The 23,978-nt window shown below is 38.9% G+C and overlaps 2 protein-coding genes across 2 annotated transcripts; one reads left to right on the top strand and one right to left on the bottom strand.

Moving 5' to 3' along the window:
• The first annotated feature begins 945 nt into the window (after positions 1 to 945).
• Positions 946 to 23,430, top strand: LOC124169999. Its single transcript, XM_046548686.1, has 3 exons — positions 946 to 1,007; positions 20,014 to 21,055; positions 22,551 to 23,430. The coding sequence occupies exon 2, from the start codon at positions 20,019 to 20,021 to the stop codon at positions 21,045 to 21,047; it is 1,029 nt and encodes a 342-aa protein (XP_046404642.1). The 5' UTR covers positions 946 to 1,007; positions 20,014 to 20,018; the 3' UTR covers positions 21,048 to 21,055; positions 22,551 to 23,430.
• On the bottom strand, positions 13,673 to 17,137 carry LOC124169994. Its single transcript, XM_046548680.1, has 9 exons — positions 17,110 to 17,137; positions 16,579 to 16,903; positions 16,215 to 16,372; positions 15,889 to 16,088; positions 15,680 to 15,787; positions 15,064 to 15,207; positions 14,652 to 14,725; positions 14,287 to 14,473; positions 13,673 to 14,178 (listed from the first exon to the last, which is right to left on the bottom strand). The coding sequence occupies exons 2-9, from the start codon at positions 16,900 to 16,902 to the stop codon at positions 13,994 to 13,996; spliced, it is 1,380 nt and encodes a 459-aa protein (XP_046404636.1). The 5' UTR covers position 16,903; positions 17,110 to 17,137; the 3' UTR covers positions 13,673 to 13,993.
• Positions 23,431 to 23,978: the final 548 nt, after the last annotated feature.

Raw genomic sequence — 23,978 nt, forward strand, 5'->3', positions numbered from 1 at the left:
AATCCCCCCCCAGGGCACCACCCCGCACCGCGGCACCGCTGAGGCACGGCCCGCACCACTTACTACAGAGTTCTCCTCAACCCCCTCCCCTCCCTCGGCAAGGACTTTGCTCCTGATGACAAGATTTACATGGTAGTGGTGCAGTATTGAAGAGGTTGTTTCTCTTGTGTCATGATTAATGTTGTCAAAGCCTATAATGTCAATTTTGACCCTTCAACGCCGAACTATGAACTGGGTACCGACCCCTTGAACCTCGATTTTTGCCGCCATACGGCCGCGAACCATTAAAGCCCAATTTTTTTCAAAACTAGCGTTTGAAATTTTAAAATCGACGCTATTTCTCCTTACGCCCCTGAAAAGTTGTGAAAAAATTGGGCATATGATTCATTAAGAAAGCCATAAAATGGCGCAAATTGCATTTAAAAAATATGCTTCCTATCTCGAGGTATTTAAAAAAGAGTGGAAATCGAAATTTCGAGCTGGCCGGCCCTGGTGGGCCTCTAGCGGGCTGGAAGTGTGGGGAGGTTAGTCCTATTTGATCCCAAATCCTATGCCCCAAGTCTGGTAGAAATCCGTGAGGGGGGACTTTTCAATCTCTTAATCTGCTACTTATGCCCTTTCGGTTGGTTCCCATAATTATGCCATATTTCCCCGGAAACTAAAATCACCTTGCCCATCAGCGTCTCAAGTGGAGACTTTTGTAAACCCATTTAAATGCGCCGTGGGTGACGATACTTGCGGGAAATTTGCGGTTCCTCTTTCGTCATGTTCGTGCTTCTGACCAGACAGCCAGAGTCCCCTCGAGTGCTCATACGGAACTACACAGTGGCGCGGCATTTTGGCGCTTGGAACACATCGTGAAACATCGTCATTCGAGAGGCGGACGTGGAGAGAGGACAGGGTCAACAGTTTTCGTGTGCGGAGTGGAGACAAAGTGCGTATGCGATTGCTTTCATTCCCTGAGGAGCCAGGATAAGAGGATCGGTATTGTTTTGGCGTGAATTTCGGTGAGTGTTTCATTGCTTGTATTTTTCGTATTCGCATAAAAACATAGCGACAGTTTTGTATCACTCCCCTCGTTTCTTTAATGTCTTCCTTTATTAATTCCCTATAGTAGCACCGAAAGGATTGTATGTAGATTTAATGCGTATCATATTATACACTGTAAACATATTATATCTGTAGAAAATACATGCTCACGTCCTCTACCACGCAGATATTATCTAGATATTATACGTATTGCATCTGCGGTCATAATATGGGTTTTATATAGATTAAATACGCAATACACGCCGTAAATCTGTATATTATGCATATCGAATGATCCATGATTACACCATAAGGATATTATTTGTATATTTTAAAGATTCTGGTATACGTCAAGGAGTATGGATCATCAGACTTGTATAAAATATGTATCTCGAAATCTTAGAAATATACTAATATAATTCTTTCGGTGCTACTAGTGTTACGCGATCCCTGCCGGTTATCAGTGCGTGATTGACTGTTTTGCGTGTTTAGATTTAATTATTGTTCAGTGAAAATTGTGTAGTGAGTTGATAATGTGTGTCGAATTAATTTCGAAATGAACTGTATTCAGATTCCATCAGTGTTGTTCTTCAAAAAATGAAATCGTAAATGATAATGCAACTTTGGAGAGAAAGGGTTCGTCTAAAAACTTAGGGCGGAAATCTATGAGAAGTTGAAAAAGTTCAGTAAAAGCATTGTGGCTGACGCGATATCCCTATTAACTTGCCTAATCGTAAACATTGCGACGGCAATTCTGTGTTAATAACAGGCGAGGAAGGTGGCGCGGGTTATTACTTAGATTCCTAATTAAACCCACTGTAAGTGAACGATACCAAGAAAATGAAGCAATTCCATAAAATTGCTCAAATTTCCATATTCTTGGGAATTAAAAGGCGACCTCGTGACAACAATTTTCAAATCAACTGTTGCATAAGTGTGGAAGGAAGAGGATTATATTGTTCGATAGAGGACATATTTTTCGTTTTAAATTTCCTTTTTTATCCAACTTTACATTTCGGAGGTGGGGAAAATACCCTTGTTGTCAACGACGAGAGTTTGGGATATTTATTAAGGAAACGACGGTTGCTAGGTATTTATGTATCCGGAATAATAAATAAGAGCATTTTATCATGGAATTTGGTTTTCTTGTTTTTCAAACTATTCTCCTAGATTAATTATACATACTTGAGGACCAATTCTAATCATTGACAGCATTAACAGCTTCCTCTGGCGTCTAAAATCGTTGCCAAAGTCGTTTATTCTTCACGGGCGGAAGAAATCAGTGACTGTTTTGGCGGATGTCCATTATCAATTCCATGTGTTGCCATCGATTAAATATTCAGTTATTTTGGTTGATGCGTGATAGGTCCCATTGTCATGGTGAAGGATGATCCTACGTCGCTCTACGTTGTTTTTTCTTAATACTTTAAAGAATTGCGGGGGAAAACATTGTACTGTGCTATTCAGAATCGATCGTTCTTCAATTCTCTAGAGGTACTGAAGCCATATTCCAGTTCAGTGGCGTTACTATAGGAATATACTTTGGGGGGGGATGTGGGCCCCCCCAGACAATGGGGGTCCGAGAAAATGTTTGAAATAATACACGCGTGGATATGCATTTTACATCATTTTGGTACTTCAAATTTAACTTTACGTACATGCAGTTATTAAATAAGGCAATAGTTTTTTATTATTTTTTTCCTCTGAGGCTTTGGGGGGCCTCTAAACCCCTCGTCCCCCTCCCATAGGTACACCACTGTGTCAATTTATCTAAAAAAAAGCTATAACGATTGGAGGATATTTTTTAAAATATCCTCTTTGTCCGTATTTTAACATTTCCGTTGGCTTAAATAAAATTAAATATGAGTTTTAGCGCAGGTAAATGACTAGTTAGCTATCGTAAGATTTATTTTTCAGCTGATAGCTGGTTGTAGGACGAAATCGTGGCGATTATCATTAACATTTCCCTGTGAAAAGAAGTTTGAGTCGGAAAATCGCGAAGCCTACCATTGACCCTTGGTGAAAAACTTTTTAAATTTTCAACAGTTAGTTGGGACCACTGTTGCATTCAACTGTTGGAATGCAACAGTAACCGAAGAAAATACAACAGTTACCTTTAAAATCCAACAGTAACTGTTAAAATCCAATAGTCAAATTTCAAATACAAGAGTAACCATTAAAATGCAACAGTCACTGTTGAAATCCAACAGCTTTTTCGCAAAGGGGAAGTAAAAAGAAGTTAACATTGGGCATGGAAAATTTTTATTTCAAAGTATTAAAGAAATGTGGCCAAATGCTAACCAAATAGTTAGCATTGACCCTCAGGGGATTATCAATATTTCGGTGAATGTGGGCGTGGTTTATCCTACCAAAGCACACCCATTTCGGCCACCCTTACTTAGATCCACGTTCAGAACCAGTGGTGCCCCCCAGTGGCGCAAGGGGGATAACCCCCCCCCCCCCCAAAGCTCTGAGAAATATTTAAGTTTAATCCATTTCACTTATTTAGATTGATATTACTAATAGAATAGCGTTAGGATAAATAAAATATCCCTCGGAAAGCCGTAAAACTCACCATTTTCTTCCATTTATCTTAAAATTCCGTAATTTATCAATCTCTCACCTACTGCTTATCCTGGTGGGTATTCCATACCGCCCAAACACCCCGGTATTAGTTGCACCTAAACCTCCCCCAGCTGGCTGCGACCCTGGTGCCCACCCCCCCCAGATATTTACTCCCCTCCTTGGGTGATGGTCCTTCGGAATAGAGCCTTCTTTTTTTCCTCTTGCCTGTACCTTTCTTCTCTTTCCCAAGAATGACCTTCGTTCGACTGCATTGTGGAGTCCTTCCAACCTACGGGACCCCACACAAACAAACTCCCTGTCCACTAGCCTTCACCCTTGCTAGGCCTTTGCTCTGCTTGTCGTGTTTATTTTTTTATATTTTGGAGCTTGGCGTTGCGGCGTCAATACGGGACGCCTTGTCTCCTAAGGATAGGATTTTTCTGATATAGAAACAACGTATTGTTCCTGCCCGAATTACTTTTTCGCGTACTTTCTAATTTACTCAATCGGAAGTGAAAATACTTCGGGTAACTATTCGAAGAGTAAGTTTCCTTATGATCATGTTTAAGAGTGCACTATCTTGAAGCATTGTCATGGTTGCACTGGAGTGTAAACAACTTATTACTTCGTGGCGGGATATCAAAACTCACAACAGCTGCGGTTTCTGAAAGTGGTTTCCCGCTATCCATTACGTACCGTTTTAATCCCTCTCATTACTTATTACGTCATTACCAACCGAAAGTATGCAAAATACAAAATAATATTCGAGCGTGCATGTGAACGAAGCATTCCGTCGTCCGCGAGTTACGAGATAGTGATATGGGTCGATCATGAACGATTCGATCAGAAAGATTGAATCACTAGGTGAATCAAATGACTCATGATTCATCTCGTTAAACAATTCGATCATCAATCACTCCGACTTCCGGTTTCATATCAATCATCCCGGTTTCCGTTTCGTTTCAAAATTTGGAAACATTTTTTGGTTGATAAGTATTCCTTGTCGCCATGGACGACCACCCAAATTTGTTCGAAAATTAATAGCTATATTTTATTAAATAAATTATAGCGTTCGCCATTTTGCCATTGCAAATCAATATTTCGTGACACTGCCCTCCCCCCCCCCTTCCACACATGAAGTTGAATTCCTAAAGCTGTCCCCACTTTCAGTTTTACGATAGATGCCCTATTGAAAATGGTCTGTAATTTGTAAGAGGGAAAAAAATCACTGTAGGAAAATCTTTGAGTTCCCAGTGTCAAATTACCAAGGATTATGGGAATTTTCACTGGGTTCATTTTATACCTGTACATATAAATGCCTGACAGAAATCCTCAAAAAAAAACAACTGTGATTCATCGTTAACTTTCTCCCACAATTTCTCAGAGAAGCAATGAAGATAATTACGTCAACATGCGCTGGCTATATTTTATAAATTCCTATTCATTATTTTCCTTTAAACTTCTTTACTATATCAGAGTATGCTGACTATCTGTTATTTGGAAATCACGATCGAAATAGTGCATGAAATGATAATATGGATAGCAATAGCTTTAACAATGCTCTTCGCAGATGCGGCAATATTTATTTGTTCATTCAAAGTGATTTACTGCATCCATTGACTAAGTCTTTCGATCTTGAATTCTTTGAGTCTTTTCGATCATTAATATTGAATCAATTGATTGAATCATTAATGTGACTTAGGTCAAAATGATTGAATCACTAAAATGATCGACTGTGCCCATCACAATATAAAACGTGATACGGTCGGAAATATCGATAGAATCGACATGCATTATCGATAGTCGCACGAGTGCGCATCGTTTCTGCGCAGAAAACCCGCCGAAATCATTCACATTGTAGAGCAGTCGCGGCGAATGAATTTAATTCGAATGATGTTTCTCTGTGCTAAACTTCATGCACGGTATTAGCTTGAATTAAATTAACGAGAGAATATGCAAAGGCCTTCAGTCGGTGATAGGCGATTGTCTTATGTTATCAACAAAGAGTGGAGTAGAACCAGAGGCCGGGACCAGGGTCATGACAACAGTGACGACGAAGATGAAAGCGAGGAAATAATTCCACCACGTCAATATGAAGTTTGCAAAGCCCTCTAGACGTTAAGGAATCTTGATCTCAATTCCCAATTAACCCTTTCGAGACGGCGGAGTTTTCGTCTTAGCATGACTGCTGCACTGAGCCCCAAGATACTCTTCTTTCTCGTGTTACGGAGCATTTTTGGAGGGCATTCGTTAAGAAGGGTCTCGCTGAACCTTTTTCGACCCCTCCACGCAGGGACTCCGCATTATCTCGGACTCCGAGAGTAGTTGTGCTCCCTCCTTTCCGGGTTTACGACCATACCTGCGGCATTGGTTCGCGGTCAACTTATGTATTGCTTATATGTATTTAGCAAATGGATAATATTGTTGGTTGCACGTAAATCGCAGATTTTGAACTGAATTCCTCATTTTTTTCAGAGCATTGTCAAATTTTAAACGAAGTTCTAAGGTCGATATCAACGCATTTAATGCAGAAACAAATTCTATGTCGATGTTTACACAGAAAATGAAATATAAGTTAATATTTATCGTAGAATTTCGTTTAAAAAATTGTAAACGCTACGCAAAAGAAAAAGAATTCATTTCTTAGTTTAATTTTTTTGAGAAAAGAACAAATATTTATTTCGAAAACAGACTGTGTAAAAAATTGCATGACCCTTACCGCTAAGAGGGGTAATACAAGACGAGGGGTACCTGATCCCGGATTCCGAGGGTAAAGCCTAAACCCCGCAGTATTATTGGGTCCCGAAACAAAGACGTCGTACACCCGCGACTGTCATAAAAGGGGGAGAGCTATAGGAAACGTTAATTTAAATTGTACGAAAGTCTATGTACACGAGAACGTATAGGAAATAATGTAAGTGCTAGCATTCCTTCACTTATTGTTTAATAAAATCCCCGAAGAAAATATGCGGCTTTCGTCTCCCGGGTCAAGAAACGTCCACACGTATAAAATCAACAGATTTAGGCGTTACTTTGTGGAACGATGAGATATTCATGATGAAATAAAAACCCAGTACTATTCCACAGAATTTATATTTATGCAGTCCACTAGTTTCAACGTGACAACGTCATTATCGATAATGACGTTGTCACGTTGAAACTAGTAGACTGCATAGATATAAATTCTGTGGAATAGTACTGGGTTTTTATTTCATCATGAAGTCCACTCGTATATTTTAGATCTTTATTTGGGAAAAGGTTAAGTTCCCATCTATGAAAGTTGGACGCCAATGTGGAAGAGCAAAAAACAACAAATTTATTTTGCTAATATCTTTACATCTACGTCTACATAATACCCTGCTAGCCACCTCTAGGGTGTTTGGCAGGGGGTGATCAATCACCAGCATGTAATTAGAATCCCACATGCACGCCAGGCGGTCCAAAAAACGTCACGCATACTAACAAATTATGCTACTATAGGCTGTTAGAAATATTAATAAAACTAAGAAACATGCATTAAATTTTACATAGGTTTGTAGGCTACACTACAAGTCATGCAATATATTTACGAGATCTAATCGCTGCCGTTATAATCTCTTATTGATCGTGGAAAAATACGTTCTGAATCTGTGTTCTACAATCTATATCTCTTATTTTATTCACATGATCTTATCCGATATTTACACATATACCGTATTCTTTCCTGAATAAACAAGTTAAATATTATGCTCAATTTCCCACCATTCTATTTTGCTGCGTACTCGTAAAGAAATGGCACTTCAAACTCTATTAATGAACTTTCTTATAGCACTCCTAGACATAGCTGTCCTTGAGGATAATGCAAACTGGTTCCCTGCGACTGGATACCCTTTATAGGAGCTGTACTTAAATGTATTTATTAAATTTTGAATTGTGAAATATAGTAATATCTCTTAATAGTGTTATTTTAAGATTTACTGGTGAATAATATTGCATAAAATGATGAATTTAAGTTACAATATCGTTAGGCAATATATACCACCAATTTATTTTGCTAGTTACTCGTAATGAAATGGCAATTCCAACTCTAACCATGAACTATAATATAAAATGGCATTCCCAATTGCAACCATGAACTTTCTTATACCACTCCGAGAGATATTTCTTTCCGAAACCTTTGTTTACTGTTTCCTGCACCCCTATGCTTTGAGAGTCCCAAACTCCCCTCCACTTGCATCCCTCCCCTTCCACTAGCATTTCCCACCCCACCCTCTGTTTCCCTGAGCTGGAGTGCGTCGTAAGGAAACGCGGCCCACGAAAAGCAGTCTCAGGCGAGGCACAAGTCCCTTCTCCCACCCCTTACCCCTCCGCACCCCTCTTCATCATTCAGCTCCCACTTCGTCAACCAGGCTGAACCCACCCCACTCTCAATCACCCCGCCCTAGAAATGGGAGAAATTACGCCGCAATCCATTAATCGTATCCAATGATCATCGCTTCCCAAGAATCAATCCAGTGTAAAGGCCTTTTTACACGAGCCACGGAATTGCGCAGGTTAGAGCTGCATCTATTTCTAAAACGGCGTGGAACTGCGCGAATGCATGAACGAAATCAGAATAGGGGGCTATTTTGCCGTCTCGCATCCACGCATTCTCGCATACGTTCTAGCAATTCACCGCTTTTGCACGACGCGATTTTGACGGCTGTGGAGTACACAAACAAGGATTGAAAATTATGATATTCCTTATATGATATAAACAAGATTTTAGTTGTTAACAGGAATATTAGTACTTCATAGATACAATTAGGTCATGTTGTTGATTCGACTATTATCTCTTTAAAAATCTAATGGAACACGCCACCTCGCTGAAAAATGTTTTCTCTCTAATCGGCATTTGAACTGCTGTTATTGATTTCTGTCTGATGTAAAAATTCTTATCCATCAAACGCCATTTCCAGTACACATATTCACGAGAGCAATTTGCATGTTTTGCATAAAACAACCGTTTTCGCCGGCGCTGAAATTGGGTGTTAGATGGATCACAAAGGCCAATTATAGTCTATCATTTGAAATGTTCCTGTATAATAAATATATTTTTTAAATAATTGAGGCAGTGTGCTAAGTGTGAACAATGTTGCGTTAATCGTCAGCGGCACGCCCAACTCGAGGCGTTCTGCAATATTCACGCGCTTCTTACCCGAATTCTTTTCTTCATCATCAATTGTTTTCAGTCCATCTTGTTCTCACTTGTTTCTTCGGAAGCGCCATTGGCCGAAGACGGAGAAAACTAAAACAAAAAAAAATGAAAACTGTTTTCGGAAAAAAATGCCGCATCAACTGCCGAAAAGCTCAGCTGCGGGTATATCGTGTATCTCCAGAGATCACTAATTTATTTTTCCAACTATTTCCTAGCTTAAAATGCTTAAATTACGTTAGATATACTTCGCGTTTGGTCTCGTTCTCTTTTGAATTACGTGGACATTACAAATATTTCAATCTAATAAAAGTACTATATCTATTGCCGAAATTCATTTTTAGACACATTTTAGGCTAATAGGTGATTCATGAGGCAGTTGACCTCCAGAAACTGGGAACTTTGAAGCAGGTAGGCTGAAGTAGGCAGGTAGGCGGTGGGTGAGAAAAGGGAGGGGGGCGTGAAACACGTTTCTATTGTTCTCGGGTAACTTGATAGTTTTTTCGAAGCTGAGGTCTTCGTAACAAGATCCCTGTGAGAGCTGGGACCTTTTTTTATTTCGGAGAAGAGGAAAGGGTCAGAGGGGTTGGGGAGGCGAGTGCTGAATGGAGGGGGATAGCGGATCGTGGGAAATGCGCAAATGTTACTTTCCCACGGCACTGAGCTTCTCTCTTCGGTAGTTCCATCTCCTGGGGAAGATTGAAACTATGTGCCTGTCCTTATTAGCCACAAATGACACATTGCATATATTTCGTCTCATTTTCGCCAAACGATAGATGCGGGAAAATTGTACGACGGGACCGCGTTCTTCAAACGATCAATGCGGGACAACGATACTTCGGGGAACTAAAGATGCGGGAAAAAATTACACTGTGTACACGGAACTATATTTGGGACCAGGAACGGCGAAAGATCTATGTGGGAGCGATAAATCGGGGTTCCACAGTACAAATCCCTTGGCGGCAACAATTTTAGGGTCACTAGCAACGGAAATGAGTGTTTGCAAAAAGTTTTGGACAATATTACCTGAATTACATTTTTTTTTGCAAAACGAGTGCACATTCAAATTGATGCTATGAAACGCTGATATAAAAAGAAGATTTTTCAAATTTTACCACTAACATTGAGAAACCACGTCGTGAAGTAGTGATAGCATATCTGTTCTATTTTTTGTTGTATTCCTTGTACTCATTATTTATATTTATGGAAATTATTTTGTTTACCGTGGTACACATAGTCATATGTAATCCTGAATGGAAGAGGAAATGCCCCTTGCTGGAATGAATGGGTTTTGAGTTTAGATGGCCTTGCACTTACTTTGCTAGCAATTTACTCCCTCCTTCCAAACCCCCGAAGGAGTCTGTGATATTGCCCTTGAGTCGTTGTCTTTTGAGAATATTTCACCAACCTTTTTCCACGAGAAAAAGAGCTGTTTTCGACGGAATATATGCGCAGCCAAGTTTTCAAGTGCGCATCGGGATACTTGTGTATTAGGTCCTCTCTTCAGAAGGTACGGAATTGGTACAAATGGGACGCGTGTTCATACCTAACTATAATTTTTTCCGTTCCCAAATAAATGTTTGCGCTTAAGTAGCCCGATCAGCGGCACCATAGGTCAGAAACGGCTCTTCAGAGTCACCGCTGACTTGACGAGAACACAGGGAGTTCCCTCTTCGTAAAATATATCATTTATTTACAAACACTACTAAGAGGCACTGCTTTTTTTTGGATACGAAGAAGGGAGAAATTAAAGTTGCTTTATCATACCGGAGATTGCTAAAATGTATCATCATATGCATTAATATTAAAATAAAAAGGCATGATAGAAGCATGAAGAATAAAAAAAATACGAAAACTAAAAACGAATAAATTTCCGAAATATATCATAAATATAAAACGTGAAACAATTAAAAAATATGTACTTCAAAAAGTTACCGTGGGTATTTATAATAATAATTTATATTTATTCCACATTATGGTACATGAAATTATAATAGCTAACTCAATCATGAGTTTTTACAAGGTGGAATATGGATGCACCCCTGTGGTAAGAACCAGTGTTGGGCTTATTCACGAAAAAATACAGCGACCGCCTAAGCCTTTTCCCTTCGCCAGATCCGAGCGTCATTTATAGATGACCTTAAAAAAATCTTAAAAAGCATAAAAAAATGTGTGCGCAACGATTTATTTCGATCTTATTTTATAAAATGAAAAACTTCCAAGTTTAAATGAGGAAAAAAGTTGTTCGGATCACGGCAAAGTCCTTCTGTCTTGTCCTTCAAAAGTGTGAAATCGTAAATGATAGTGCAACTTTGGAGGGAAAGGGTAGGCCTAAAAACTTAGGGCAGAAATCTATGAGAAGTTAAAGAGTTCGGTTATATACAGATTTGCAAATCTGTTTACCGATGTCTTTCGAAATCTTTTAAAAATATACAGACACAATCAATTTGGTGTTACTAGGGATACGTTGATCTCATTTAACGCTAAGCTGCTTCTAATCCGCTGTAGTTCTCGAGGCTTCCCGGGATTAAAATGGGTGGTCCGATAAGAAGTACCTAATTGCGAGGCCCCCTCCCATCTGTTGACCACCCGCGCCAGTGCTGATTCCTTCGCATCTCCCCTCCTTATCAGGTTGGAACGTGATCTTGGCCGTGGAAGAAGTCCTCCTGGGGCCGTATTCTGTAACTCCAAACCGATCGGTGCGGCACCGATTCGTCGGGTGCGACGTCACACCGACTCCCGGTAAGAAGTCGTGCGATTCTGTACGAACCCGGTCGGTGCGGCACCGACGAGAGGACGGGAGATCGTCGGTAGCCGTACCGACAGCAAAGAGGTGTCGGTACGGCCACCGACTAGTGGGTTTCATGAATTCCCCGGTGCGCATTGTACGTTTTATTTTGTTTTTACCTCATCACCGAGTAATTAATGAGGTTTTCTCCAATGTTATCTTTTTCTGCCCCTTCGAATACGCCTCTATAATTCACTGTGTCATCATCTTATATCACTCTGAATAGGCGACTGTTATTTCACTCAATCATCAATTTGGCGTTTCTCTCGGCATAGAAATAAGATCTTTTTATTTAAGTTGAAGTTTGCCACAACGGTATCAGTTTCTTTCATTTGTAACGGGCAACTATATTTCATTTCATCGTCAGCCATTGATTCCCTTGATGATAAAAGAAGATATTTGTTAATAAGTATGAGGTTTACCGCAATATTATCATTTTCTCTCACTTGGAATGCGCAACTTATACATATGTATTTCACCCAATCACAATTTATTTACTTCCTCGTCATTACACTTCTTTTAATTGCACCCAGCTCCATATTTTTATAACAATTTCCTAACTTGTTCCTCTAATATTACATTTGCATTTGAATCCTACGTTCACGTTCCATGGTATGCTATTTTCGTCTGCTACGGTGCCAATGGCATAACCTTCCGTTGATAACATTTATACGGAACTTACTTAATGACAACTATATTACCAAATCATGAATAAATAGCATTATACGGAACCAATATTTAAAAAAAGAAACTACGATCTCAAGGATAGTTTCAATAATTCATTCCAGCAACAACAATCTCCATCACATACAAACTTTATTGTGATGTTGTAATATTGTTTCCTTCGATTCTGTAGGTACAGCATTACTACCACACATTATATAAGCATTGTCAACAACTTATCCAATATCGTTTATCTTAATCTAGCAATAAGTCGTAATTTCCGCAAATAAAAAGATTGAGAATGACGACAACAAACTGTGAAAACCAAACGATACGTAAGCAGACATTTCTCCGGCTACGATTTCCATTATACAACGTATATACCAGGCACGTCGACTTGCAAAAAATATTGGGGGGGCCCAAACCGGGGGATCATGCCCCGGAAAATTTTATAAGTAGTGAGTTTTAAGTTTCATAAGCATTTTAAAAGAGTCGTGTGATCAACATTAGAACCCTGATAACTCGAATTCGGTATCTGGACACACCGGGGAAAATGGACAAGCCTGGCATATTTTTTTTCTCACAGCCATAACGAATTTTAGATGGAGCTCGGGCCCCCTCAGGCCCAATGGAGTCGGCACCACTGTTATGTACTTACATTTAAAAAATATTAACAGCATATCCCTACCTTCGGAAACATAATTGTTTCGAATGGACCAACGCCTTCGCCGAAAAATCTTCTTTGAAGAGAAACAGCTTGCTTCCAAGTGCATTTGAAACCTCGAGGATATCATAAAAAGTCTTATGATCAGTAAAACATTTTTTTTATAATTAGTGGTACTTATAACAGAGAAGTCATATGAATTTTATATCCTTCACAGGGCTTCTACTTTCAGTATCGCTGAAGATTACCTTCTTCTGATATGGGTGTAGTAAGCAAGACTTAAATAATTCGCTGTGCATACAATGGTTATTAGATTAACAATATTTGATCTAAAATACCAACTTAGACATGGGCCATATTATTATCTCGCTTGAACCCTGGTATAAGTTTCCCCCCCTGGAACGGTTCCGGGGGGATTTTCGGAGGGGAACCCGTTCCAGGGGGGGAACCCGTTCCAGGGGGGGAACCCGTTCCAGGGGGGGAACCCGTTCCAGGGGGGGACCCGTTCCAGGGGAGGACCCGTTCCAGGGGGGGGACCCGTTCCAGGAGGGAACTGTTTCCCTCTGAAAATCCCCCGGAACTGTTCCAGGGGGAATAATTTTTTTGGGGAAAGCGTACCCTTCTGAATATCCCCCGTGGAACATCTTCAAGACAGAACTACGTTCTCTGAGGAAAAATGTATCCATGGAATCTTCAATCTAAATGTACCATCACAAAATTGTTTTCTCTGAAAAATGAGCAACTCTTAACTTAAATTTCGGCCATAGTCATGGGCAAGGGTTTACCAATCCCCACAGATATTCACTGCTCCCATGAAATTGGATGGACATACATAAGCACATCAGTCATAAGCCATTATACTTTATAACATAATATTAGACGCAGCCTCACGAAATAAAAAGTAAAGGCTGTCATGTCTTACTAGGTTATTTTTACTAAATAACCTAATACTATAAGGTTATTTTAACTAAAAAACCTCGATACTCCCCCAACACTTTATGGTCAGGGAAAAAGGGGTCATTCAGTTTTCCTTTCCTGTTAGGTAATGCTTTTCTATAAATAATCCCACAAAAAATTTTGAAGCCAACATTTACTTATTTTTATACACAATTTATTTATTCTTTTGGTTTCTTATTGCCATTAATTCCTTCCTTCTCTCTTGTCTTCTCTGAATTCTAATTGGACCCATATCCCTACACGTGTCACTCATTCTCTGTGCAAGCTTGAATCCTGAAACAAGTTCATTTGCAGCACTTATACTTTTCTTACTGCGGTAAAAGAATCTCCACAGCCAATCTAAAAAGCAAATATTTGAAGATATCACTAACAAGTGCAAACATGATCAACCATATAACAACAGGAAGCAGATGTTGAGGAATTATTTCAAGGGCAAACCATAATTACCTCGCACTGTCTCAATAATTCCAGGTGGGAAGGGCTTCGTGTTTGCACCAGGTTTAGCCCTATATTGGTGACATCCTTCTCCTATGAGGGCAACAACCAAATGGTTTACAAAAATGGTTGGTTTGGTAACTTTTCTGATGGACTCCCATGCTGCCACGGAAATGTAGTGCCCACGACCCATGTACACCTGATGATCAAAAAAGAGATGTCAATACACAACTGTCATATATAGCAAATCTTGGAATTTGGTGTATGTTTTCATTACAACTGACCGTATACAATACTTCTTTATTGCACATGCAGTAAACTACCCTCATCATGTATAATTAATGGGAACCTTCTGGAATAACAAAACTCTTAATTACCTCTCCATTTCTCTCAGTCAGCAACAGCACATCTTCCTGGTGAGCATCTGGCATGACATGACTAGAAACCCAATCTATAAAAAGGGAAATAAAATCAAAATTCTGACATTCATCAACACATTCTTCAAGACTGTTCTATGACTATAACTAAAAATATAAAATCCTAAGGAAAATATAATATAATAAAAAGGGAAATAAAATCAAAATTCTGACATTCATTAACACATTCTTCAAGACTGTTCTATGACTATAACTAAAAATATAAAATCCTAAGGAAAATATAATATAATAAAAAGGGAAATAAAATCATAATTCTGACATTCATTAACACATTCTTCAAGACTGTTCTATGACTATAACTAAAAATATAAAATCCTAAGGATTATACGGAATAAAGTCTTGTTAGATATACCAGTTCTCTGAGCTGCCCTGCTATCCTCCACCATTCCCTCATTGTCCAAAAAACCCATCTCGGGTAATTCCTGTGCTGGATTGAGACTTGTCTCTTCCTCCAGGGGCAACATGATAACATCTGCCACTTCTCTAGTTGTTTCAACTGTTAAGAGGGAGAAATAAATTTCACACAATTACAAAAGATATGCATATTGAGATCCAACTTTTTAATTGCATCAGTTAGCCTCCAAATTCTTATGGAAAATACAAGTAATGCATATAACAATGAGATGCCCATTGCCACACCTTTGAAGCAGAAATGTAGCCTCTTTTTCCACAGTTCATCTGCTTGTCAAAAATCAATTCAATCCAAGTATTGGTGTAATCCTCTGTAAAACTTGAGTGCTTATCACCAGAGCATGACCATAAGTTACAAACAAGGCAACAGCATAGCTTATTCAGAAGTAGCCACAATGAATAACAAATCAAACTATGTGATAGGTACTAGAACCTTACACAACTTGACCCGAGAGAAAGGAATTAACTTAAATTGAATGAGAAATGATTCAATTATCAATTGTCTCACAATTTGGATTTCAAGTAGTTTTCATTAGGAAAAATGTACGGCAGATTACCTTCAGCTATTTCTGCTCTTTCATTCGTCAAGGATTGAACATCACTCGATGTCACACTTCTCAAACTTGCAGAGGATGAAGCTTGAGATCCATCTGTTAGTCTCTCGCCTGCAAACCAGTGCATAAGTAAATATTTAGCTTTTCAATTTACATAAAATTCTTATGGTACTAATAAGGTCTGAATTCCTGATTTCCACTGGTATACTTACACTGCAAAATGTTTATAGCAGCTTGAAGACCGTTGTTTACGTCCTTTAACGTTGCACATGTCTCAGTAAGATGTTGCACTTTTGTCTCTGCTACCTTAAGTTCGCCCTTAACAGCTTCGTACTGCAACTTCAGCTCCATTAATTCTCTTTGAAGAGCCTGACTTTTATTTTTCCACTTCTTTTTTGATCTGGCTTCCTCGCTAACACAAGAGAATATCCATTTAAAAATTAATGGCACTATCTCCAAATATAATATTCCAACGAAGTTACTCTGAACTCAACTAATATGATAGCAGGGATGCCTCCATAACGCTACAGTAACTCACCAGTTATTCCTGGTGTTCTTTTCAGGAGTGTCATCGTCGGAGTCGCTGCAAGTAGGACGAGCCTCTCGATTAACTAGAGTTCCCACACGCTTTCGCGCAGCGTTCATTAGTTTATCCATATTCCTTATTATGGATTCCTGCTTTGCTTGGCTCTTCACCTAGTTAAAAGTAGGCGGTCATCATTATTTACACACGTAAAACTTACAGCACCGGACTGTCTACATACAAAGAAAGCAATATAAACCCCATTCAGAAACGTCCACATCAATACATCAAGGATGAAAGCAGGACTGGGCATAATCCATAGAAAACATTTTCCTCACAAGGTTTTAACGAAGAAATACTTATAGCAGCAAGCACTAACCTTTTTCGGTTGTTCCTCAACCAGTGTTGCTCTATAATAATTTCTGATGTTGGCACGGCATTCGACAAAGTTTTTCACGGGGGGCACTTTTAGTCTCTTCTGTTTATCGACCCACTCTTTTACATCTTCCTCAGTTCTCGCAGCGTGCAGCACTTGCCCCCGGTAAAAATCCTCGTCTTCAGTTTCCTCGTCTCCATTCTTACATTTAATGTAATATTCCGTCTCTACGTCAAATGATTCGTGGCGTGGGAGGATGTTTGTAGTGGGAACAATGTCATTTTTCCCTTTCCACTCGTGCAGATAATGCACATACGCAAAAGACATTCTGCAAATGCACAGTCAGATAAAAGAATAATAATAATAATAATGCTATGTTTCGAGGCAAAAAATGTACACATGCTAGAACTTTCACATTAAATGGTACACATTTTAGTGTTAAAGTACAGTAGACAACCACGCCAGTAACAATCCAATGTTTACTCCATGGAGAATACATTATATTGTGTAATGTATTAATCATGGTTTACTCACGCATAAATGCTTCTGAAGCGAACATGTGCCTCAATCCTCAAATGAATCATCACCAGTCACCACGCCAATAGTAATATCGATATTCTTTTGATACACTGTTGACAAATTGCAAAGGAATGGAAATGGCAAATCGTCTTCCGGAGGCTATGTAATTTATATTATTCAATCTTTTTCTTAAATAATAGATAAATAAAATTATTATAGTAACTTCATTTGGTATTCCAATATCCTATATATAGGAAGATTTGTCATTGTGTAGGCCCTGGAACACGCCTTGTTGCCATCACTTCCGCACCTAAAAAATCATAGTTCCCAGTTGTTCCCCCCTGGAAGAAAAAGTTTCCCCCTGGGAAAAACAAAGTTCCTAGTTGTTCCCCCTTTGAATTTAAATGTCCCCCCTGGAAAATCTACGTTCCCCCCTGAAAAATCAAGGTTCCCTGCTGTTCCCCCCTGCTCCTCCTGGAGCAGTATGGTTCCCCCCTTAATTCCCCCCTGGAGCATAGTGTTTCCAGGGGGGAACACAGGGGAAATTTTTAACAGGGAAGGTAGCCCATTAATTCATCCCAAGCGTTTCACACGCTTTCATAATTTACCAACTACCGTTAAATACCCTCAAAGACTTCTCTCTGTACACAATCGCACTTAGATTAACACGATTAGTTGGTACGTGATACCTATGTAAGAACTACTTAATGCAAAAAAATCTACACGAGTATATGCGCCGCATTCTTTTTTAGCGTTGATATGCGAGAATTTCAAAGATATTTAAGTACTTTGAAATAATTGAAACCACATTAATTATTCAAGCGATAACGCAAATAATATTGAAATCAACCTGCAAGTACACTCGAGAGTAGAATTATTTCAAGAAACCAAAAACAATTCGTCTACCGGTCAGTGTTTATGTCAAATATCTTTTTAATTCACTTTCAATGACGATAAAAATTTTCTGAGGCACACAACATAAATACACCATTTCTTGGACAGTTGTATTCAATACTGTTGCCCACAAAACCTCCGCAAAAGTTTTTAAACTCCAAAAAACTTAGCGTTAAACAAGCTTATCATCATTGTCACCGCAATGGCTTACGAATATAAACAACTGCAAGCATTGTCGGAAGGCGTGGTTGTTAGCCTACGGCTCGTGACGTCTGTGAAATGAAAGGCATCAGGCCTTCTCTCTCGGTGGTCGCGGCTTGGGTGTGTATCAGCAAGGCGCCCAAATACGGAAGCTGGCCTGGTAGCGGAGACGGGCAGTTGAGATGGACGAAGTCGTTCCTTGCAAAGATCCGATCTCTATGATTCAAGTCTACAGTGTTTCTTGCCTCGTACCTTATTCCTTGTCTATATTTTCGTCGAAATCCTATGGCCTAAAAAAATACTCGTCATGCGTCCAGACAGTCGATCAATCCACCGAAGTAATAATTCTGGTCCCCTTAACTGAATAACATTTAGTTAATTTAGATCATTATTTAAGTTTAAATAATAATTAATGATGATTGGCGTATTTTTAAGTACAAATGTTGACTATTAACTACGTATTGTCCTTCAAAACTACGTGTTTCTCTACGTTTGATATGCGAATGCTGTTTGCAGTATAAATGCCGCGGGATGCCCACTCGTGGAAGTAAATTTAGCGTGTACTCCGGAGGGAAAAACCCCGCGCGATATATTTCCGTGTTCACCTCCGAGTTGCCGACTCGACGGCACGGTGTTAACGAGTGAGAAAAGCAAACAGGAGCATTTTAAAAATACAACGTCACTGAGGGAGAAACTCCCCTGCCTGTCGCTTGTTTTTGACCCATGGTTTCAGATGACTGACTCACATTGAAAACCAAGGCCACTCAGTTCCCCTTTGACATGCGACGGGGGGAAGATGAGAAGTTCGTGTAAGAGACGCACCCTAGTTTTCCGATTCCATTTCTGAAAAAAAAGGTGCGTCTCTTACACGCGCTCCTTCGGATAGATGCCGAAGATCCTGCAATCGCCCGTTCTCGAATGAGGTGCCGATACAGCTGAGTTTGTCATGGCAATGAATACAACTGTATCACTCACTCGCGTTGCTCATGGCGACAGTGGAGCCGAAATATTGACCCCTCAATTTTTCTTGTTTTAAGAGTTGGTTTAAAATTTTGTTTAAAATTTTAATGTTGCTTTTAGTTTTGATCTTTGTAGGAACTATTATTTGTATTTTTCATGTATTGTGAACCATTTTCCAACGTCTATACTTCGCCGATGAAAGCTGAAATTGAAATAAGAAATACATCTGTATTTCGCTTGTATTCACAAATATATTTTAATGACATAAATATGGCCACCGTCTCCACAACTCATACTCACTTTTACCCATATATGAATGATTTTTAAACTTTCTGGTTAAAAACTTGAATAAATTAATTGAGATCGTATATCCAACAGTCATTTGGTGCGGCGTTCATTAAACATGATAAGAGAATGAACAATACCAAGAGAGAGTCCTTTTGCAGTGTGTTGATGCAATTTCAATAATTTACATAAAAAACTTGTGTCTGATAGTGTGATTATATTTGTTGCCAGTGGTGATTATGGTCGTGCATGTAATGTGTGCTTATTCTTTGTTAGTAAATCTGAGTCCCCTAGTAACCATCAATCGAAATAAACGTTGCTCGTTTAATATTAAATGCGTTTCTGAGTTTGCATTTGTGAATCAATGTTTCCTTGTTCCTTCCAACATTTCGTTGATCGAATTCAACCCGCTTATTTTCCAACATTCCTCCGCCCTGATATCCTGTAAAGTTCACTCACTATACATACGTAATGTTACTCATTGATACCATTGTTGTCAGCTGAGAAAACAATAGTGGTGCATTATATCCTGAGCAGCCCTCATACTCGATGCATTTCTTTTTTTATTTCTCGGTGCAGTTGAAATGGCTGACGGAAAGAGGAAAACCTTCAAGAGGAAATCGGAACCAGAGGATGGGGCCAGAGATTCAATGGATGAATTGCGCACCTACCTATCCAGCAAATTTGCTTCTTTGCGAGACGAGATGCACAAAGAGATCACGTCCAGGGATGTTCTGCTCCGAAAACTTGAGGAGAGCGTTACTAGATTATCTGAAGATATCGCTCCTGTGAAGGATTATGTGACGGCAGAGATGGATGAGGAGGACGACGACGCAAGTTCTTCATCTTCAGGCACGCCTGAAGATGGCACTCCTCAAGACGGAGACCAGGAAACTGAAGAAGAAAGAAATAATAGAGCTTTAAATATATGTGTAGACGTGATGATGAGCCTCACGGAAATACGTGAGAATAACGAGGAGAAAACACAGAAAGTCAGAGGTTTTTATGAGAAAATATACAAAGCATCCCCCTTCACCTCGCTTATGCTGAAGTTTCTGGAGAGAAATGGTGGAGTGAAAGTACTAGTCGATTGTGATTCCTCCAATATCTCAAACTTAGTGGGACGATTGGTCAACCTGGATGGTGAAAAATGTAATGGAACAGCATTTCTAACGTTTGCCGACATTTTTGAATGCAGGGTTTACTTGGGAGGTGTGCGTGGGCAAATCGACGTAAAGAAAAGGGGCCAATTTGTTCACGAAACTTTTGACCCTGAAGTTTCTCTAGCTCAGAGCTTGGCACAGATAGTGATGTACTTGATCTTCAAAAACCGAGGATGTCCTTACGCGTGTGACGATGAAATGTATGAGAAACTGTATGAGAAAATTGTGCTTGAAACGTCGCAGAAGAAGGAGTCAGTTACCATGGATGGATATGTACATCATGCCTTCAGTATGAAATCATCTTTAGCGAGAGAAGTATCGTTGATTTCGGTCGTCCCAGGAATGTTGGTCAAGTACGGTTCGAAGGAAGGAATGTCGAAACTGCTGGAGCAGATGCCTTTTCTCACGTTCTTCTTCATTCACCATGTGATTCCCAAAATGAGGAGCTAGTGTCTGAGGTAAGTGACTTACTTGGTAAACATTATCAGAATTTAGGATTTTATATGAAAAATCCACTTAACAGATTTACTTATGGTAGACAACTCTGGAAATGCAATAGATTCCCTTTGATACCATTGTCGTCGGCAGAGAAATTTGTGGTGCTTTACTTATTAGCAACATGTGAAGTCTTGGAAACCATAAACAAAGCTAAAAACTGATTTCAATCGAATTTTATAATAATTTATGATATCAAAACACAGTTTATTGATCTGTGTCTAATTCCTTGAAACAAAAACAAAGTATTTTTAAGGCATTTTTAATGAAGTTAATGCTCAAAATATAAGTTTTTAGGTTTGATATATGTAGTTACCAACCTAAACTGAAGTTGCCACATTTATGTACTATTTTTAATAAACTGAAAGAAAAAACTATTTTCTATCAGTATTATGGTAGAAACCTGTTCTAAGATAGCAGCATTATCTCTCTATTTGCTGAAACAATAGGCTTAGTTTTCATTCGTGCAAACGACATCAGTGCCTTTACATCATGCAATATTATTAGGATCAGTATTCAAATCCACGTTTATGTTTACATATACGAGTTGACTTTTTGCATAATATTGTGTATTATCTGGTTCAAGGAACACCATATTTCTCTGATTATAGTTCACCTTAGAAAATATCCCCCCCCCTACAAATTTCCAAACTTCAGTTTTGGGAAAAATTTTAAAAATGCGTTTGAATATTGTAACCTCTTTTCTATAGTACCATGGTCATTTGTCATCTCATGAAGTAAAGCGATCCCTTTATTAAGCATTACTTGTCTTTTAATCCGAATAGGGTAGTTTCCTTCATCAAAGAAAACGAAATGCATTGATTGCGATTCGTTACCCACCATTAGTGTATTCATAATACACAAATTATTTGGTTTTTGAAATACCGGTTTAGACGAATGGCAAGGGTCAAATTTTAACCTCATTTGAAAAAGGCCAGATTGGCGCCCATGCGATTCCACTCCACGTGACGTCACAGGGACCTAGTTTCTATACGAGTAGATAGGAGTTTAACATTGTCTGAGATTACCAATGCATGTATGAGGCGGTGACCTCAGGGAAACATATCTTAATAATCACCTATTAAAACTGGCTAAAGACGGAAAGTTGTCTCCGTTTGATAAGGTATTAATAATCCTTATTTAAGCCAAGCGCTTCCAGTCAGTAGGGAACTCTGCTACCCGCTAGCATCCTGCGTCGTATCAGCGTTCAAAGCCTCGCCCCAAGGTCACCTCACTCTCGGCAGTGGGAACCAGAAGGACGTCACACGGAGTTTTCCCAGCATTCCTACTTAGCCGTCGAGTTTTCGCACGCTTAGAAATTTTTACTTTTCATTTAATCACAAAAAATAGATATCGTCATTTAAAAATCTAAAAGCGTATAATGCGCACGCAATTAATTTGAATTGCGACAAGCACAGACAATTTGGTTACATCTGTTTTGTTTCCTTGCTTACACAGGTATGAAGAATGTGCCTTCAACAAAACGTCGGAGATGATTGCCTTGAAGTTATTATTCTTAAGTTCCTGAAATTCATTGTCTCGAAGAAGAGATTCGTATTTTATTCCACGTCAGTCATTTTGGTGAACCGGGAGTTTAAAAGTGACTATGGCCAACATATATCAATGCCTTCGCAATTGCTACTTAATCGGTGCTTGAGTTAAAGCCTTAACATATATGCAGAGTTGGATATTTTTGTTATAGTGTCATTATTATTTTTATTTTAACATGCCATTTTAATTTTTTAATGCCTTTATCACAAATCGCACAACTGCTCAGATGCAATGTTTGTGGGATAATATCTGCATTCTGAAATTATAATCATTATTTCATTACCACAGGTGTTACACTAATAAAAAGAACATATGTTCTCCTTGGTAACACCTGTATATTGTATTCAGTCAATTTTTGTACTAATTCCTAATTCTCCTATCTTACGAATGTGTCTTATATTCCCTGGCAATGAGATCCAATGTCTAGGTACTTAATCTTGAAAATGATGTATTGTAATGATAATTTGTTTGATGCGATTTATTCATTACAATTTGTTTGATGGTTTCACATACAATACGGATCTTACAAGATCCATATTTTTACAAATGAATGCGTTGTACAATGATTTAGTTTTCTTTTATTGCCATTATTTGTCAATTTAGCCCTGAAGCCATATGTTTTTTTGCTATTTCCGTTTTTCGCTGCTGAGAAGAAAGACAATATCAGTTGGTTGATAAATATATTATTCAAACCTGTTGCCAACCATAAACGGATGTTGTTATATTATGTAAACCTTTATGATTTTGTAATTTGATTCTAATAAATGAAGTGATATATTCTTACTTATTCTTGCATAAATACCTATGATTTCTCACCAAACAAAATCAGTTGGTTAGCAGCAGAGGTAAATGTTTAACAAGAATATTTCTGGGTGGAAATTGTGATGAGATATGCTAAGAACGGCGTATTTTTCGCAATAAAATTTTCATATGTCAAATGTTTTTTTTCCGGAAATATTACGAAAGAGGGTCTTCAAATCGGCCCCTGAGTATTGTTGTCACACCACCGCGTATTCAACGCTTTGCGTGCCATGGACGTAATATTACTTCTGCTAATCCTTCTGAGGATTGCCATGGACGGAAATATTACGTCTTTCCATTTAATTGGCTTTTTATGGGCATGAAGCCGTAATATTTCGCCCATGGTACTTTTCCAGTTTACTGCTTAGGGGCTCTGCCTTTTAAAAAATCAACTGCTCGATGGGAAAAGAGTTCACTTTATGTCTTGAGGGCGAAAAGTCCTCTGCAGCTACCGGCATCCTCATCTTTGGCCACTTGGTGTGAAAATTCTTTGGGCCAATTCGTTGAGGGAGAATTGACCCTTTTTGTCATCCA

This window comes from Ischnura elegans, chromosome 13 (genome assembly GCF_921293095.1).
Source record: "Ischnura elegans chromosome 13, ioIscEleg1.1, whole genome shotgun sequence".
NCBI lineage: Eukaryota > Metazoa > Arthropoda > Insecta > Odonata > Coenagrionidae > Ischnura > Ischnura elegans.